Here is a 20,732-nt window from a genome sequence, read left to right as displayed (position 1 = left end):
ATTTCTTTAACCTAAAGTAGATAGTGCATTTTGTTGTAACAACATATCTATTCATATAATCTCATATTTTAAATATATTTTCAATTTTTTTGTTAATTATTTATGACACTATTCTACAAACGTTTTACAATTACAATTTATATTTATTATATCATATGTCATTGATTTTAAAGTCTTTTATCATATATACATATAAATTGTTAGCATATATATAATTTAATATATCAAATTAATATTATATTCTAAGGTCTGATTTAAATTCAAAAGTTAATCCATATAACATTTAAAGTTAAGTTAACTTTCATGTAGATAAACAAATTTGAGTTCAAATATATAGTTTAGTCAACACTCTCCCAATCTCATTTCTTGCTTCTATTTTTACTCGATGTCTCAATGGTAGTTTGTTGCTTTGAGGAAAATTTCTCATCATTGTAATTTACAGCTTTCCCACGGATCCCTATACGGTCTCTAGATTTTTAAAATATTTAAAATGTAAAAAAAATGGAAAAAATATTGTAAAACTTTTGTGCCTTAATGTAAATCTCAAACAATTTATAACGAGCTCAAAACAAGTCAAAATATGAAAGAAACTAAAAAACATGTTCAAATTAAAATAACATCAAAATATAATGTTAAGGCATCAAATTCAATTATTCTAAAATTTAATAAGACAGTCTAAATAACTATGATATTAACAAAACTCCACAAATTTAATTGATAAGTATTGTGATAGAAGTTCAATGTGTCATATGTATAAAAATACTTTATTGATAGAAACAAACTTACTTCCATAATTTCTACCTACAAGCTAGGGTTTGGTCTTCAACTATCAACTAGAAGATAACCTTGGTGCTCTCCAAAACAAAACATATTAATAAATAATTGATAATCATATTGTTGAAGATATTTTCCTGTAAATAAGCCCAATTGTTGTTTATGTTCATTGACTAGCTCTATTCAATGTCAATTAGTATGAAGATGAAATCTAAAATGATATCATAGCCTATATAAGAGTGGGAGGGTGGAAAAGTCAAATCACCACAACTACCATTACACTTATGGGCACCAAATGAAGGACAACATAGAACTTCAAGAGAAGTTTGAGGGAAAATAAAGCAAATTAGTGGCAGTAACCACTGGTATTTTCATATGTGGTAACTTAAATATTTCTTATTTACTCACTTGGATTAAATCCAGATGGTTGTAAAGGATGGAATTAAGAGGGACAGTTATCAAATTCCTCAAAAGAAACAAACATGTGTTGTTGAAGTATAAATCATATGATTGTAATGTTTTATGCTGCATGATATTTATTAATACAGCCTGTTCTCCTAGGCCTCAAGATATCTAAAAATTCATATATATATTTTTCTGAGAATGATGGCTTAAACTGAGTTTGAAATTCAGGTCATCCATCCATGCATGAATTCACTGGTATTATGGGCTGAGGATCCTGGAGCTCCTCTTGCTTCATTAGTTGCTGCAGAACTGAAGAAGTATAGAACAATGATGAATCAACTCTTGAAAAACGAAGTAATCAAAGAGAAAGAAATTAAATATATATTTCAAAAACAGATAAGGTAATCGGCAAAAGTAATAATATTATTAGATGTGTACTAAAGGTACAAGAGTATTACAAAGGAGTGACAAATTATGAATGAAATTACAAAAGATTAGTAGAACATTACCCGATTACCAGGCTACTATTGCAATGTGGTGTCTCATAGTATCCCTCTGCTGTGGGAGGGTGGCGGTTGTAGGGAGCATTATGCTCCCTAGCATTTTGCTCCCATGTTGGTTGAAGGGATATATTAATTTCCTCCAACTATGAAATATGTAAAGTTTGGATATAAGTCATATAATCAAATGGGGTGGCAAAAAATAAAAGCAAAAGCATTTGAATAGTAAAAAACAATTCCAAAATTTTAGCTAAAGGAATGTATGGAGAAACACAAAATCATGTAATAGATTGATGCAAAAGAGAGTTTATGTTTGTCCATCCAAATCACTCTGTCATATAATTTGAAATTATATCGATATTTGGGGATGTTCTTAAAGGTAATTTGATAAATTTTGGTGGATGATTTCTATCGTTTCAGAAATCTACCTTTAGGTTATAATGCTTCATTTATTGTCCTAATCTCTAAGAACAAATGCCTGCCCTCATGGTCTCAATGATTACAGACTCATCTCCCTTATTAGGTGCATTCAAAAGATCATTTCGAAGCTGCTTGTTGCCAGACTTAAAAGGGTGATCCACTTGATTATTTCTGATTGCCAATATGCTTTCAACAAAGGTAGAATTATCTTGGATGAAGTGGTGGTCGCTAATGAAGTACTAGATCAGGCTGGGAAGAAGAAGAGAGAAAATGACTTCATTCTTAAAGTGGATTTTGAAAAGGCGTATGATTATGTGAATTGGGAGTTCCTCCTATACATGATGGAGAGGATGAGTTTTTGTTACAAATGGAGGATGTGAATTTACAATATTCTTCATGCAAACACGGTTTCCATCCTCGTTAATGGGAGTCCTACTAAAGAGTTTACTATGGCTAGAGGTTTGCGGCAAGGTGATCCTTTAGCACCTTTTCTCTTTCTGATAGTTGTTGAAGGTCTTAGCGGTATCATGTGAGCGACAGTTACAAAGAACATTATTCAGGGTATAAGGTTGGTAAAGATGCGATTTCTGTTTCTCATATACAATTTGCGGATGACACACTCTTTATCGGTGAGAACACTGAGCATAATATAATGGTGCTTAAAAGCATCCTAAAGTGCTTCGAGTTGGCTTATGGGCTAAAAATTAACTTCCATAAAAATTGCTTCACGGGTCTTAATTCGAGTAGTGATTTTGTTATGAGGGTGGTGAATAAATTGTATTATGATGTTGGTTCTGTTCTATTTAATTTCTTGGGTATTCCGGTAGGTGCGAATCCTAAAAGGCTCTCCATTATGTCTCATATCATTGATTCTGCCAAAAAGAAACTCTCTTTGGAAGCACAAGCTCATATCCTTTGGTGGTAGGGTAACTCTGCTAAAATTGGTATGATGTTCCTTATTTATCTATTTCTTTTCTTTCTATAAAGCCCCAGTTTCTATTTTTAATGTGATTGGCAAAATTCGAAGGTGTTTTCTTTGGGGAAAGAGGGAAGAAAGGAAAGGGATTCATTGGGTAAGATGGGTGAATGTGTGTAGTCCTAAGGAGGAAGATGGTTTGGGGATTAAAAATTTATTTTTGTTTAACTTAGTTGTGTTAGGTAAATGGAGATGGAGATTGTTATATGGGGGAGATTCTTTGTGGGTGAAAGTCTTAAAATCGAGGTATGGGGATGGATTTTTGAGGCGTGGAGGGAATTAGGTATCTTAGTTAGTCCATGGAAGGCATAGGTTGTGGGTGGGTCAATGATGGTATTTGTATGTGTTTAGGGAGTGGCTCTTCTATTAGATTCAGGTATGATTTATGGGTGAGGAGAGATACCCTCAAAACTTCTTTTGCTAGATTATTTCAGGTAGTGTTGGATAAAGGCACAATTAATGACTCCTTGGGTGCTTGGAGTAATGACGTATGGACTTTGAGCTTGAGATGGAGAAGAAATTTGTTCTCTTGGAAGGAAGAGGATCTTAACGAGCTCCTAAGATACATCAACAGTTCTTTGCCTAAACAACATATTGTTTATTCTTGGACCTGGATTCATGATAAAAGTGGCAATACACGATTAGGAATTCTTACCAATTTCTTCAAAAGGTGGAAGCACGCGACACTATTATTTTCTTAAAAAAACTTTGGGATTGCAATTATCCGACAAAGATGAAGTGCTTAGTTTGAAAGATTGCTTTGGATGAAGTTTCAACTAAAGTAAACCTTGCTCATAGAGGTGGATTAAGTACCCGTGACAATATTCTTTGTTCTCTTTGTGGTGAGTTGGAGGAATCTTCTAGTCACCTTGTTTTTCTCATGTTCTATATCCTATGTTGTTTGGCAAAAGTTTTATTCTTGCTTTGGGCTAACCTCTATTATTCACAATGATGTCAAGTCTCTATTTTTTTTTATGAAAATGCCTTAAGATTAGATAACAAGAAACATCATTAGTGAGTGGCTCTCTGGTTTGTCACTATTTGGACTATTTGACATATTAGGAATAAAGTCATTTTTGATAGTATGAGGTTTACCCTAGATGGCATGATGAAGCTTATTTTTCTAAATTCTTGGAGTCTTCTCAATGCACAATTTTCTTTTTTCTCTTACTCTTTTGTTGATTGGGTGAGACACCCTTCAATTTATCTATCTCTTTGTTAATTCATGGATTATTTGGGTAGATGTATCACTTGTTCTCATAATTTTGTTATCTCTTAATTAATAAAGTTTTCATTACTGATCAATAAAAAATATCGATATTAAATCAAATTTATGCAGCCTCTTGAAGTTGGGAGAACATCTTTTATCCCAAAAAGTGTGCCACTCTATGTACATTTTTTCTAATTGGTCAGAAAAGTGCTTTATTATTAAATTTAAACTAAAATATATATTTTCTAACAAATCAGAGGAAATGCCACATGAAGTAACACACTCTTTTGGTATAAGAGATGTTGACCCTTAAGTTTCAGCATAGGAAGTTGTTATTGAACTTAACACACTCTTTTGGAGCATTTTAAGTTCTATTTTGGTCAAATTACTCTATGATGTGGGACTATCATTAGTCCTCCTCATACTGAGGAATAAAGGTTTAGATTGTGAATTTTACCGGACATTTGAGGTTAAGGCAACATCATGACTAAATCTAACTTTAAATAATATTAGAATTGTGCATGTTGAGCCTAACTCAACCTAAAAGGCTATTTCATATATTGAGGGATGCACAAGCCTTAACATTATTTTGACTATATCCTCATCTTATGTGGAGTTATCTTAACACCTATTGAAGCCCAAGACATGACATATGGAGAATGAATTAACACCTATCAAGGATATGTCATGTCTTGGGCTTCAATAGGTGTTAAGATGGGGACACCCTCATTGTTAATTCATGGAGAAAAGATGGGGACACCCTCATTGTTGAAAAAATTCTACGGTCAGTCACACCAAGATTTGACTATGTGGTGTGCTTAACTTCAAAGTTCATTGTTGGTTCATGAACAAAAGATGCATAGAACTTCAACAGCGGAGGAACAAGCATTGAAGGCTTCTACCAATACTCATTCCAATAACTTCAGAGGAAGGGGTAGGGGTAGAGGTAGAGGTAAAGGATATGGAGGTCGAGGAAATAGAGATTCAGTAGGAACGTTAAAGGCAATCCTCGCCAACAACAAGGAAGAAGTAAAATTTATGAAAAGTCCAAGTTAGAGTGCTACAGATGCCATAAGTTTGGTCATTATGCCTCTGAGTGCTACACAAAATTGCCTAATTACAAAGGTAAAGGAGAAATGTCTAATTTTGTAGAGGAGAAAGAAGAAGAAACATTGCTGATGACATCTCATGAGAAATTCCAATCTGATGTATGGTATATTGATACTGGTTGTAGTAACCACATGTGTGGAAGTAAGTCATCTTTCTTCTATTTAGATGAAAACTTTCGATCTAAAGTCAGTTTTGGTGATTGCTCTATTATAAATGTGATGGGAAAATGAGATATTAAAATTCAAACCAAGAATTGTTTGGTGGAAACCATCTCTAATGTATTTTATGTTCCTAACTTGAAAAGCAATTTGTTGAGTGATGGTCAATTGCAGGAAAAAGGTTATATAATAACCATACAAAAAGATTCTTGTGAGATATATGATCCTATCAGAGGAGTCATTGCAGTTGTTGAAATGAGTTCTAACAGGTTGTTTCCATTGAAGATTTAAAGTGCACAAACATACTTGATGAGTGAAGTGAAAGATCCCTCATGGCTTTGACATTTTTGCAATGGCCACTTAAATTTCAATGGATTGAAGACTCTTCAGCAGAAAAACATGGTGGTAGGTCTTCCACAAATAGTCAATCCATCTCAAATTTGTGAAGAATGTGTTGTTGGCAAACAACATCGTTCATCATTCCCACAAGGAAAATCATGGAGAACAAAGCAAGTTTTGGACTTGATTCATTCTGATATTTGTCGGCCGATTAATCCTACCTCTAATGGTGGTGAATGCTACTTCATTACATTCATTGATGATTATAGTCGAAAAATTCGGGTTTATTTTCTGCAGGAAAAATCTGAGGCTCTATCTGTTTTCAAACACTATAAAGCACTTGTTGAGAAAGGAAGCGAACATGCAATCAAGGTTCTCCGCAGTGATTGTGGTGGTGAATACAACTCACAAAAATTTGCATATTTTTGTAACACACATGGAATCAAGAGGTAACTTACAACAGCTTACACACCACAACAAAATGGCATTGTAGAAAGGAAGAATTGAACAATCTTAAATATGGCAAAAGGTAACTGGAATTAATCAAATTGATGATCCTGTTACTCATTTTGCATTATTTTTAGATTGTGATCCTACAACATTTGAGAATGCCGCCAAGGAAGCAAAATGGCAAAAGGCAATGGATGAAGAAATTGAAGCCATAGAAAGAAATCAAACATGGGAGCTTGTTGATCTTCCAGTTGGGCAGAAAGCTGTTGGTGTAAAATGGCTTTTCAAAACTAAAAGAAAAGAAGATGGTGAAGTTGACAAGTACAAGACAAGATTGGTAGCAAAAGGATATAAGCAAGAATATGGTGTGGACTATAAAGAGGTGTACGCTCCAGTTGCAAGACATGATACCATCAGATTAGTGATTGTCATGGTAGCTCAAAACTCATGGCCTACCTATCAGATGAATGTTAAATCAGCATTCCTTCATGGAACCTTGGATGAGCAGGTATTTGTTGTTCAACCCCCTAGCTATATTAAAGTTGGAAATGAACATAAAGTGTATAGATTGAAGAAGGAACTTTATGGACTAAAACAAGCTCCAAGAGCTTGGTACAGTCGAATAGAGGCATATTTTTTGAAAGAATAATTTAATAAATGCCCATATGAGCACACACTCTTTGTTAATGTTGGATATGAAGGAAAAATACTTATTGTTTGCTTATATGTTGATGACCTTATATTTATTAGAAATGATTTGGTAATGTTTGAAAAATTTAAAAAGTCTATGATAATTGAGTTTGAAATGACTGATCTTGGCTTGATGCATTATTTTCTTGGTATAGAAATAATGCAATCAACTAAGGGATATTTTATTTCTCAAAAGAAGTATGCCCAAGAACTCTTAAACAGGTTTCAGATGCGGGATTGCAATCCTGTAAGTACTCCATCTAAGTGTGGCTTGAAGTTAAAAAAAGATTCTGAAGGAAAAAAGGTGGATAACACACTATTTGAGCAAATTGTGGATAGTTTGATGTATTTAACTGCTACTAGGCTTGACATAGTGCATTCTGCCAGCCTAATTAGTAGATACATGGAAAGTCCAACTGAAATGCATCTCTTAGCTGCCAAACGAATCATTCTTTATCTTCAAGGAACAAAACAACTTGGGCTATTTTTCAAGAAGGGTGAAAAATCAGAATTAATTGGATTCACTGATAGTGACTTTGCAGGGGATCAAGATGATAGGAGAATTACTCCAGGCTATGTCTTTATGCTTTGCACAGGGGTTGTCTCATGGTTATCTAAAAAGCAACCTATAATCACATTATCAACTACTGAAGCTGAGTTTGTTGCTGCTTCAACATGTGCTTGTCAAGCCATTTGGTTGAGGAAAATACTTGAAGAACTACATTTCAAGCAAGAGGAAGCTACTACAATATATTGTGATAATACCTTAGCCATCATACTCTCCAAAAATCCTGTACTCCATGGAAGAAGTAAACATATTGATGTTAAGTACTATTTTTTGAGAGACCACAACAATGATGAAAAAATTGTCTTGAAGTACTGCAGAAGTGAAGATCAATTGATAGACATTTTTACTAAACCTCTCAAAGCTCCTTTATTCAAAATTTGAAAAATTTGTTGGGTGTTTGCAAGCTGCAGCAGCAGAGTTAGTAAACTGAAAATATATTTTTCAGTTTAAGAGAGGGAATGTTAGATATTTTTATTATATTCAATTTATGTATTTTAGTGGTTGGGTGTGTAGTAACCTCTCAAAGCACCTTTATTCAAAATTTGAGAAATTTGTTAGGTGTTTGCAAGCTGCAGCAGTAGAGTTAGTAAACTGAAAATAGAATTTTCATTTTAAGAGAGAGAATGTTAGATATTTTTATTATATTCAATTTATGTATTGTATTAGTGGTTGGATGTGTGGTTAAGCAAGTTACCTCCACAGGAGAGTTATTATGTTTAACTTTGAAACTGAATATAACCTCTTAGCCTATTTTAAGGCTGCATCTAGTACATAATGACACATCAATTTGCAATATACTCTTGCTAACACCTCTAGGCAATTTGGTTCTTTTCAGTAGTTGATATCATTTGAAGGAGAAAATTGCACAGTATATAAAAGAAAATATGAGGATTGACCCGCATCCTATCCTATATAATAACAGATGAAAATAAGTTTGAATAGGTACCTTGTTCCTCAGCATATTATTAGTTTCCAGTAGCATTTCTTCCTATGGTTTCCATCAAAAACAGAGTTGGCCAGTATATATATATATATACTAAAGGATGATATATATAGAAAGTCAAAACACAGTTTTACCTTTGTTTTCAGTTCAGCGACTTGATCAATCATATGTTGTGTCTGCAGTGTAGACAAGGAACACATAAATAAGATAACCTTGTTGGAGGTATCACAATAATAATCTAGTATATAATCTTGAGATTATGATGTCAATCGCCATAGTGCAACTTTATTAGCAACATTATATGTTGTACCAGAATATCTCCTCTAAGTTTTTTATGGAGTATTTCGCTAAGTAACATGTATCAAATGTTCATTGTTAGAGCTTGATGTAACACTCTCTTAATCAATGATTAATTTTCTGTTATACGTGAATCAGAAGTGAAGTGATGATATAGATGAAAATTATAATATATGAAAGATTGAAGAAAATGTATCACGTAATTCTTACAAATTTGTAGGGCTCTAACTGGAGAGAGATGGCTAGAGAATACTTGCCTACAATGTCATAAGATGACTAAATCTATGGTTCAAGAATAAGTGTTTGGAAATAAAGAAGTTTCACCTTCCATAAATTGAAAAGTTGGTAAATATATAAGTACTTGTAACTCATAAATTTAATGTCTTGAAGTATTAGATCAAGAGATAGTATCAAGCTTCAATTATATAAATGTTGGTTACTTTTAGTTCATCTTATTGTGATATAATTACTAATAAGTGAATGCATCCTAATTAAATAATGAGTATAGTTTCAAAGCATAATGTCTTAATGTATTGAATAAAGACATAGTATCAAGCACAATCATGTTGCTTGTTCACTTCTAATCCAACTTCTTGTGATACATAATAACTAATAAGTGAGTGCTTCCTAATTAACATATTGAGTATAGTTTCTACGCCTAATGTCGTAAGGAATTGAATCAAGACATAATATCACAGTCCAATTACGTTTTTGGTTCACTTTTATTGCAACTTATTGTGAAACATAATAACTAAATAGTAATGCATCCTTAACCTATTGAGTATAGTTTCTAGGTTAGGGCATGGACTTGAACATTGGTCAACAAGGATTGCATTAGTGAGCTTTTTGTATATCTTCTCCAAGCAGTGTAGCATAACGAGTTAAGGTATATTAACATTGATGAGCTTTTTGTGCATCTTTAATTAACATTGGTCAACAAAGATTAGATCATGATTAACCTATATGTTGGGTATTCCAAATGTGAACTAATATGATGAAGAAATCCTATATTGTAAAGAAATGGATGAGTTAATATGGTGAAAAGTCTCTTTAAGGTTTCCCCTATTGAATTAAGAAACAAAGATCCTCTCCATTAATGGGGAGGCAAGTACATGACTTTACATGTGTCTGTTGTTTTATTGTATATAAAAGGATAAAAATGTTTTATCATGTGATTGTTTTTTTTGTTTTTTGTAGTATTTGCATCTCCATTAATGAAGATGATCCTTACTCTGAGTTAAGATGTTATGTAAATCATTTATGTTGTTCATCCAATTAACCCAATTGGAAGATGACCTTTGGAGTGCTTTGAGTCATACAGTAAGCATAAGTAGTGGTCTATGCTCTAGTGTATCCAATACTCACGAATAAAAATTGAAAGCCTTACATTGGAAAAAAGATGATGAATTCAAAAACATGAGTAGATGAACTAAGGTTTTGAGTCAAAATATAGTATCAAATTAAAATATGATGTGTAAGGATACCCATCATCTAGTCCTCATGCTCAGATATCCAAATGTTCGTACCTTATTAGACCTGATTTGCTTTAATGAAGAGTCCAGCTGATGTTCAAGTTGCTCAAGCTCCTTAATATCTAAGTGCTCTAATTCTTCCCCCAGGAAACTTCTACATGATGAAAATATAATCTATTTACATACAAATTATACATCCAATGTTTGTTTTTCATATATACTTTTTGTCGAGGATTTCAAAAAAGTGCACTGAAATTTTACCTCTGCGTGCGCTGTAATGCCTCAACTTTTGATTTCAGCTTGAGATACTCTTGATATCTCTTCTACACAAGGGCGTGGATGGTATTATATATTAGACTTCCCCAAACCATTTAGGCATGATCTTAAACTTGGGCAATTCTATCTATCACAATAAATATATATATATATATATACTCAAAAAGGAAATGCAAATGGCATACAAGACAATAGGAACCTCTAAATGAAGTTTGAAGAATCAACTTTTCGAACAAAACAAAATGTAAACCTATTAGGATTCTTCAAAATGTAAACCTATTAGGAACAGGAAATTATATGAATGGCATATTAGCAAAACTTGATGCTTATCGGGTGTTCCTTGTGACAAGGACTTCTTTAATCTTTTATGGTCAAGTAATATGCCATTAAAGATGAGATGTTTAGCATGGAGATTTGCCCTGGATGGTGTCCAACAAAATTGAACATTGTTCGCCGAGGAGTCTTAGGAACTCAAGACCCAACATGCATTTTGTGTTCTTTGTGCAAGGTGGATGAATCAACAAATCACTTATTTTTTCTTGTCCTAAATCCTATTGTGTTTAGCATAATCTCTACTCTCAATTCGATCTTCTCTCAATTATTATCCCTAATGATGTCAAGAGCAACTTATCTTTACATGCTAATATGTTGAGGATGGGCAAAAAGTGCAAGAAATAATGGATGATCGTTACTACGAAATATTTGCCTAGTTAGGAACAAAATATTTTTTGAAAATACTGTGGTCCATATAGATGAGGTAATAAATTTAATTTTCTTGCATTCTTGGAACTTTCTCAATATCTGTTTCTCTAGCTTCAAATTCTCTTTTATGGAATGGTTGTCAAACCCTTCTAGTTGTATTGGGTTAACACCCCTTGTGCTCTTTCGATTCATCTTTGCTTATAAAAAAAAGTTGTATAATATCTACACAATATGTGAATAAAAGTACCATATATTCTCCTATTTTTTTTCTTTTTTATCATTAATGAATATAATAGCTGATAAAAAAACTTAAACTAGGTTTAATATTTTTTCATTGTTTGTTAGAAAATTAAAAATGTTTTATAGCAAGACTCAATTTTACATTAAAAAAAACAAAAGACCTGAATGCAAATAATAGATTTAATTGAATATTGTGATCAATATTTTAAATTGCAGATCACATGTGAATATAATGCAACTATAACATTGTTGCTAGTTTGTTTGCAAGGCAATGGAGCAAATTATTGGTCTGTCAACAATTTTATTTCACCAACAATAAGTTTGTAGCCCTATTTGATAATAGGAGATTTAATAAAAAAAAATCAGGTTTATATATATATATATATAAAAGCTCTGATTGGAGAATTCTCCTTAGAGTGATTGAGTGTATCAGTGTAAATATATATATATATTCTGTGCATCCACCCTTCATTTTGATTATTTCTTTATAAAGAGTCAACGATAATGGAGAATTAATGATGGATAATATAATGACAGTATAAAAAACTCTTACATTCTCATTCTCTGTACGTCTTTTTCTCAAACTCTCAAACTGATTAACGTCATTATCCTTCTCTAACATACACATTTTTTACCCCACTTTTTGACCGTCCCTAATTAATCAACCAAAAGTATTAATTTAGGGAAAAAAGATGGATACACTATTTTTACATTGTCAATGCATCATGCATCATTATAAAGTCACAAGGTGGTTTGATGGTAAAGAGGGAGGACGTAAGGAGGTTGTGGGTTCGAGTCTCACCATCAACAAAAAAAATAAGTTATAAGGTGGTTTGATGGTAAGGGTGAATAAGGTTGTGGGTTCGAGTCTCTCCCACAATAAAAATACTAATATACTAACAATTGTCGATAAAAAATGTATCATTCATTTTTAATTATCATCAATTTTTCAAAAAAAGTAATTCAAATGAACCGTAGATGATGTACTGACTGTGTATACATCTTTACATGCATACATTTAATTTTCATTAGTTTATCAACCTTGGATCCTTTATTTTTCAATCTTAGCTTCGATTGACCTTTCACACACCATTTCAACTAGGAGTGAGCAGTACCCGGCCCTACCCGCTCACCCGACATGGCCCGATCATGATCAAACCCGAATATGGTCAGTCTGATCGGGTCTAGGGCTGGATCGGAATTAAAAAATATACCTGGTCAATATTTAGGGTCGAGTAGGGGTCAAACATGACTCGGCCCTTCCCGTCCCACGGTCATTCACTCATCATGTATGTATATGTTTTTACTCAAATGTGTACAAAATGATGATACTTTTTTGTCAGAAGTATCATTGGTTCTCTAATTTTTCATCATATATACATGATTAATATTATAGATATACATTATCATTTATATGTCAAATTACATATTCATAATAATAAATAATATTGAAAAGTTTTTATCTAAAATGAATGTGCATTATATTTAATCGGGTCAAATGTCGGGTCGGGTTTAAAGGATGACACTGTTGGTATTTAGGGTCGGGTTAACTTCGGGTCTAGGGTCGGGTCCGGTTTCAAAAAAATGACCCGACCAATATTTAGGGTCAAGTAAGGACAAGCCTTAACCCATCTCAACCCGGCCCATGCTCACCCCTAATTTTAACAAACATTACTCGTAGTAGAATTAGGAAAATCATATATCTTCTTATTAATACTCTACCCTGACATATATCATAATGTGATATTTTATTTATTAATAATTGATTTTTAAGTTTTATGTGTGTGTTATTTTCTTATGGGTAGGAAGATATGATAGAAAAATATAACATTACTCATAGAATAAATAAGGAGTACAAGTAACAACCATAACTTAAAAAATTAATGGACATAAATAAAATTGGTATTATACAGTTTAATTTAATGGATATGTGAAAACCTAAGTAAAAGAATGATCAGTTATCACCTGTGTTTCCATTGCAGGTTGGTGGTGTACTTCCAAGGACTCGTAACTGCATCTATGATACCGCTCAAGTGTCTTCTCCATGCTAAAACAGTATTTACCAATAGATGAGTACAATACTTGTATAGATTGTACTTCAAGAAAAGGAAATGAAAGGATAAAACAATTAAGATTATATAAATAATTATAATAATAAAATATAGTCAATCGAAGTAAGCTAAGCAATTGTGTACCTCAGAAGAATAAGCTAAACAATGCAAATTTCGAACTCTTGAAATTATATTAAGTGAAAAAAGATCATTTGTATTTGCTATTTATTTATTTAGTAATACAATTGGCAACTTAATTTATATTATAATTCAAGAACCCAAATTAAAATAAAATTAATTCATAAAAATATAGTTAATGATTAAAATAAAATTCAAATTTGCCAAATTGTGGCACTATATATGGATAACGCAATTTAATGTTGGCAAAGATTTTAGGAACTACGTATTTTTTTTTCAATTTTCTATTTAGTTAGACTATTTTGAATTATTAATTATATTTGGAAATTCTTAACACCTTACCATACGGAAGACAATGAAAACCCAATCCAACCCAATTTAAAGGTAAAAACTCAATATGATTGAGTTCGAGTTCGGGTTCGGATTTTACCTGATTTCTACTTTCGGGTTGAAGTTTATATAGTTGTTATAAATATATATGTATAGAAATTTCTCACACATATATAGTACCTAACTATATTGAAATACATGTTTTAGGCGAGTTCCCGTAATATTCGAGTTACCCGAAATCCGACGATTCGGGGATAGTAACATTATTTTCAGCCACACTTAATTTGGGTTCAGGTTTTAGATTTAGAAGACGGAATTAGGTAAGCACAAATCCAACTTCAATCTAGTCCATTGTCATTCCTACCTTAACGTAGGTATAAACTCTATACTATACTCTGAACTCACTTCTCTCTAATTTGAACCTTCTCTCACTAAATAAAAATACATTAGGCCTAATATTTTCAATTTAGCTTTAATTTTTGGATTAACCAATAAGAAAATGGGATCAAATAATTTTTTGGGTTGAAGTATTATCTTCTATAATTAATAGTCAAAGACTAATTTTTTTTAGGCATAGAGTATGGAGAGTTTAAGGAATGAAATAATAAGGAAATTGAAGATTCAAATCTCACCTACTAAAAAATGTTGACATTTGTTAGTCATAATGAAATCCAGAATGGTTTTACCTCTTCTAACATAGTCATTTCAAATACATGCTAGGAAATGAACATCTAACAAGTGCTTACAAAACTTAGTCATATACCAATGAATCCTGGATTAAATAAATAATTGCACAACAATCAAATATTATATCACAAAAAATTGACAAAACTTCATTCTTTGTTACTATTTAAGAGAACTTATACCTTTTACCCGAATCTAGGGTAAACTGCGTATAATTATAATTTTGAAGAAGAAAATCTTACGCCAACAAAATACATATTACAAATACTTATTAAAGGAAATCTCTAAAATATGTCTTCATATACATAAATCACAGGAATCCTGCACACTGAAGTTTAACTCAGGCAATGAAGACAAAAGATGCATAGTAGTACATATAGACATGCAGTAAAACACAGGGCTTGTCTTATCCTACTCATGGAAATGACACCAGTTCATGTTGTAGCTCACTCTTCTCTCTTTATGTTTCACTTCTAGTTCTACAGTTAAAACCTATGCTTCACTTAATCATGTTATGACACGTCCATTTTATCCATAGCTTCTGTATGCATATAGGGTTCTAGCTATGAACGTTGTACCTCTTTCAGCGAGACACGCCTTCACCTAATCAATTATAAATGTGATGTTTGATTTAGCCTAGAAAATTAAAAGATGGAAAAGATACTTACATGATGTCTGTGCAAGAATCAAATGGTACAAGTGCATGCATGCCAATGAAATCCTAGATTATAACTCAACTGAATATGGGTTTCAAACATGGTGACTTATAGTTATAAATCAAAAAGTTCACTTGAGATAAATATAGTATTTTATAAGAGTAAAGAAGCTGGTCAAACCTAAAAGAAGAGTTACATGATGACACCTCAAGAGAATGAATATACATATATCATATAATATGTATCTGTCTTTTCTCTTTTAAATTTAAAGCATGTCATTGTACTGAAATCTGAACACCCTTGATTGCAAATATATAGAAGTTTATTTTTCCTTTGATGTGTTCTGACATGTGGATAAAATCAAAAGAATAAATACATTTATGAAAAGCATGCCATAGTTTCCTCTCAGAATTGGTTACAAAATTTTAAAGCAAGGAAAAAATAAATAGTAATTAGTTATTTTCGAGTTTTAAATAAATTAAAAAAGTTTTTTAATATATAAGTTTTGAAGGTTATTTGAAAAATTAGTAATTTTGGTCCTTTCTATTTGGTATCATTAAACAATCCGCTAAAAGTCATAAAAATAGGGTTATAAAAAAAGTCATAAAAATAGAGGAGTGTTGTTTTTCTGGCAAAGATACAATGTCATTATATAATTCTTCTATTCATTCTAAAAATAGTATTTTCTTTGTTCATTATTTTTCCCTCTCACCCTACCATCCATCTTGCTCTATTGTAGCCACACCTCCATGAACTGGCCGGAGCCACTGAAAACCGCCACATGGAACCACCGTGTTTTTGACTTTGGGTGTGATTGGAAGGTCGAAAAGGAAGAGACATGAATGTCATGAGAATAGGAGTGTCGGAACTTAAAATCTGGAGTAATGGTTGCCGGGAGAGAAGGATCTACCGGTAAAAATGGTGAGAAGTGAGAGATAAAAGAGGGAGAAAAGTAATGTTTAAAATGGTTTTAAATTAATCTTTTTATGTTGTGAGAGAGAAATGATGATAATGAGTAGCATTATTAATATTCAGGGAATCAGGGTTTATTTAAACAAAAAAAACTTTGAGTTTTTTATAAAACACATATATCTTTTTCTCCAAATATATAACTTACTTGAAACTCAAAAATAATTCAAGAGCTTTTTCCTTAAGAAAAAATGAATTCACATCCTCTCTTATCTATACTAGTGGTCATTTATAACGGTGTAGTCTGCATGTTATAAATATCAAATATACATTTTACGTTAAATATTTATAATTTGCAGTTGAATTTATTCAATTGGTATAATACTCAATTTTTTTTAAATTGAACATTCATGCTCTACATTTTGCTGAAAAAACTAATAGTTTTAACGTATGACAAAACAAATAGTTAATCAAATAATATGGAACATACATGGAGTATCAGGATAGTAGGTTATATATTGTTTTTTGGTAGAAATTAGAAATAATGAGAGCAAAATAGAGAACGACAAATTACACTATAGCGGATTGGTTATTTTGAGTTTTTCCTTTATTATGTAGTATAAATTAGATGAAGATTGGGACATATGTCACAAGTCTTTAATGATTATAATTTTTTAATAAAATAATTTTTAAAATTAATAAAAATTGTTTTCTTCTTATATTTTATTATCAGATTCTTTCATACTCGAGAGTATTTGAACCCAAGAAAAATGGTGCAAAATCATGAATATCAACTATAGTAGAAAATAATTTTCTGAATAAAAGGTTATTTTGTTCCTTAATAATGTACTTTTTTTCATTTCAGTTTCGAAAATATGAAAATTTTCATTTTAGTTCCTCAAAGTGTAGTCATCCTTCATTTTATTCTCTCATGAATAAAAAATATTTTCCTCTCTAAAATGTTTGATGACACTCAGTTATGTATTTCGAGACATAACTAATTGACATCCAACAATATCAAGGACAAAAGGGTAATTTTCATCTACCATAGAGTAATGTGAAGATGACAACATTATTTGGGATTAAAAATGAAATTTTCATATATTAATACTGATTACAACAAAAGGGGACTACATTGACCAAATTGACTATTTACTTTTTTCTTGGTTATAGTGTAGGAGTCTTCTTGACTTATCTTGATTTTAGTTTTAGAGTTAGTTTGAAAGTTGAATTTTGGAGGAGAATAAAGAAAAAATTGAATGTTTGAGAACAATGAAATACATTTATGAAATGACTTACAAATCTTTCATTTTCTTACATTCCTCTCCAAAATACAACTCTCAAATTAACTCTTAAGTGTTAGTCACAGGTAAATACCAAAGGTTGACTTGACCAAGATTAAATATAAAGCCCAATTAAAAAACCAAATCCAAAACATTAACAACTTCGAGGACCACATCCAAAAACATCAACACATTCTATTGATTTATCAACCAAGGAATTGAGATAACAAATTATTCTTATTGCCATAATATAGATTTATCAACCAAGGAATTGAGATAACAAAATGAAATTTTGACACTCAATAAAAGTTCAGAACCAACATTTCTTTGTCCAAATTTTAGTTAATTAATCATCAGTGATGATGATAATCCTAACCTTAATAACTGTTAAGACCAACTTAGGATATGATTCTGCAAACACCTATCATATTAATGTTTGAGTTTAGAAAATTATAACAGTAATCCTAATCCCTGAAAATAACTGAAATTGTTAATAGTAATAAATACTAACTAGTTTGTGCATATAGGTCATATTATTCCCTAAGCGCCAAAAGGCTAAAGACTAATATAAATATATAATTAGTGTTTATGATTTCAGAAAACAAAAAAAAATCCTTAAAATCAGGAAATTTAATTTCAAACACTGAAGTAATTCTTTAATCTAACTGCTATATAGATGTGGTAAGATATCTAAACCTTCCAACATTTCACTGGGAGAATATTTCAATTTAGTTGTTCCCCATAACTTATTTTTCCACCATAAATTAATGAAAAACTCATTTCAGAAAAGAAGATTGAAAATATAATCATTAAATATTATCATATATTGTAGAAAAACCAATCTCATTGTAGTTTTTTTGATAAAAGAAAAAGGATGATTATTTTAATTGTTAAATTAAACCAAACTATGAAATACAACCATAAGAACTACTAACTAGAGACAATTCATTATGATGACCGAACTAATGAAGTTAAGATTTCGAAGAAAACGGATCTACAATCTGTGACTGTCATCTTCTGTAAAAAGCGGCAACAAAACAACAGAAGAAATCAAGATCCTAGGGCACAAAAACACCAACAACAAAAAACTAAATAAATAAATAAAATAGGAACCAAATAACACATCCTTTACCTAGCCCTATAAATCACCACATAAAAAATAAAAAATCAGACAAAACAAAGCCAAAACCAAGACAAAAAAAACAATTTATCATCATCAAGATAAAAAAAACAATTTCTTGTAATCTTTCTTGTGTTCTTTTTCTTCAATGAATTTGGTGTGCTTAGGCACCCATAGATTTATAAAAAGATAAAAGCTTTGAGAAACCCATGAAACAATGAAAGAAAAACAAGCAAGACCCAGAAAACAAAATTCACCATAAATAAGAAGCATATATAATATATGATATGTACCTAGAGCTGCTGCAGAACTCATAGAGTTTCCCACGGTTGGAGAAGATAATGAGAGCAATTTCAGCATCGCAGAGAATAGAAAGTTCATAAGCCTTCTTGAACAACCCATTTCTTCTCTTTGCAAATGTCACTTGACGATTTATCTTGTTCTCAATTCTCTTCAGCTCAACCTTTCCCCTACCCATTACTTTATATGATATGATAAATATATTATTTTTTTGTTTTTTCAGAAATTTTGTAGATTAAATATTATACAGCTATTTTCTGCAAAAAAAAATGTACCTCTCCTTTCAAAGCTTATGATCTGTCTCACTTAGTTTGGTAGGTAGGGTATTTTGCACAACATGGTTGCTAACTTGCTAGGAATGCTTGGTGGAAGATAGAAATTTATAGATCTTAGATAAATCTCTTTCCCAGGATTGTCCTTTTATAAAGCAGTAGAAACAACACCAGGGATAAGATAATGCAGTTCCCAGTTCCCACCCATTAATGCTACAGTAAGTCCTTTAATTTTTACAATAAAATAAAATAAAAAGCATATTCATATGTTAAAAATTTACATTACTCTTTTCTTATATATAAAAAATGTAACATCATTCTCTACGTCACTTTTTAATTCAACTATTTTTTACAATAATTAAAAGAGAAATTTATTTACTTATTAACAAATCTTGGTATTCTTATATTATTACTTTCTTCGTATATAAGAAATACCATTCTTGAGTCAGTTTTTTTGGTGAACTGGGTCACTTCTTTTCTTTATATAATAAATCATGAACCATTTCTCTCTAAGAAGAAAGAAAGGATCTGTAATGGTATTTTACTTTGAGTAATGATTTTAGATGTAAAAATCCCTATATTAGTCTTGCATTTTACTTGCTAACCAAATAAATACAAATATTTACTAATTTGAGTGTAAAAAATTAGGTAAGTAATGTGTTGAAGTTATTACATGTACGATTGTATACAGTGATTTAATTATTAGATGGTAAATAATAAAATAAAGATGGTAAATAATACACTTATTAGAATATAATTCATCTACGTCAAAATAACTATATCTTTCTATTTTTAATCAATCAAATATTATCATATGTAAAGTTGTTAATTTAAAAAATAATTTAATATTTATTTAATACATATTTGTCAAAATCCTATTAGTGGTAATTAATTAAACTTGGAGAAATTAGATAGAATATCTCAATTCCATTTATCAAGGTTATATTTTCATTAAAGGTTGAAATGATATTTGAACATTGATAAGCTAAAAGTAATATTAGTTCATCAACTAACTGATAAATGCAAAAGGACGGAAGAAAAACTTATCAAGGAAGGGTTTATTCTAGATAAATAATTTTAATTGATTTCCGAAATCAATGTTTATGAATCTAAGAGTTTACTATTTTGTACATGTATGTAGATAAGTGCAAAATTTTCTTTCATTGTATACACCAATTATAAGGGGGCTGGAACACTTTCTTTATTGGGGTTGTAGTAAATTCCTTTGTGCCTTAATTTAGTGAGTATTTGACCATCAATATATTATGGTCATACTTGACTCCTTTGTATGCTCCAACACTTTGCCTTTCCTTTGATTAGGATATCTGGAAATTTTGACATTAAAGGGGTGGATGAAAGAGAAAGTGATTTAAGTTCTATATTTAATAAAAATTTCATATTTAAGTTTAAGAAAAAATTCTATTGAAAAACGATAAGATGTATGATGTATATGGAATTG

General features: G+C 31.1%; 1 protein-coding gene across 2 annotated transcripts; it reads right to left on the bottom strand.

Moving 5' to 3' along the window:
* Positions 1,013–19,460, bottom strand: LOC109348022 (MADS-box protein CMB1-like). Of its 2 annotated transcripts, none has more exons than XM_019588202.1 (9): positions 19,277–19,460; positions 18,995–19,181; positions 13,496–13,577; positions 10,574–10,632; positions 10,367–10,466; positions 8,678–8,719; positions 8,547–8,588; positions 1,689–1,825; positions 1,013–1,488 (listed from the first exon to the last, which is right to left on the bottom strand). In XM_019588202.1, exons 2-9 carry the CDS (start codon positions 19,177–19,179, stop codon positions 1,404–1,406), a joined length of 732 nt encoding a protein of 243 aa, XP_019443747.1. In that variant the 5' UTR covers positions 19,180–19,181; positions 19,277–19,460; the 3' UTR covers positions 1,013–1,403. The 2 variants fall into 2 exon arrangements, with proteins under 2 accessions (XP_019443747.1, XP_019443745.1); XM_019588200.1 differs by having other exon boundaries at positions 10,574–10,635; positions 19,277–19,458.

This window comes from Lupinus angustifolius, chromosome LG05 (assembly GCF_001865875.1).
Source record: "Lupinus angustifolius cultivar Tanjil chromosome LG05, LupAngTanjil_v1.0, whole genome shotgun sequence".
NCBI classification, from domain to species: domain Eukaryota; kingdom Viridiplantae; phylum Streptophyta; class Magnoliopsida; order Fabales; family Fabaceae; genus Lupinus; species Lupinus angustifolius.
This window is presented reverse-complemented; position numbering and strand designations above follow the sequence as displayed.

What these genes read in the sequence shown, in the direction of transcription:
- LOC109348022 (XM_019588200.1), bottom strand. Translation starts at nt 19,179, where the DNA reads ATGGGTAGGGGAAAGGTTGAGCTGAAGAGAATTGAGAACAAGATAAAT. An exon ending in GAGTTCTGCAGCAGCTCTAG is followed by an intron (nt 13,578 to 18,994) that starts GTACATATCATA and finishes ATACTGTTTTAG; the next exon opens with CATGGAGAAGACACTTGAGC. An exon ending in GCATTACAGCGCACGCAGAG is followed by an intron (nt 10,467 to 10,573) that starts GTAAAATTTCAG and finishes TTCATCATGTAG; the next exon opens with AAGTTTCCTGGGGGAAGAAT.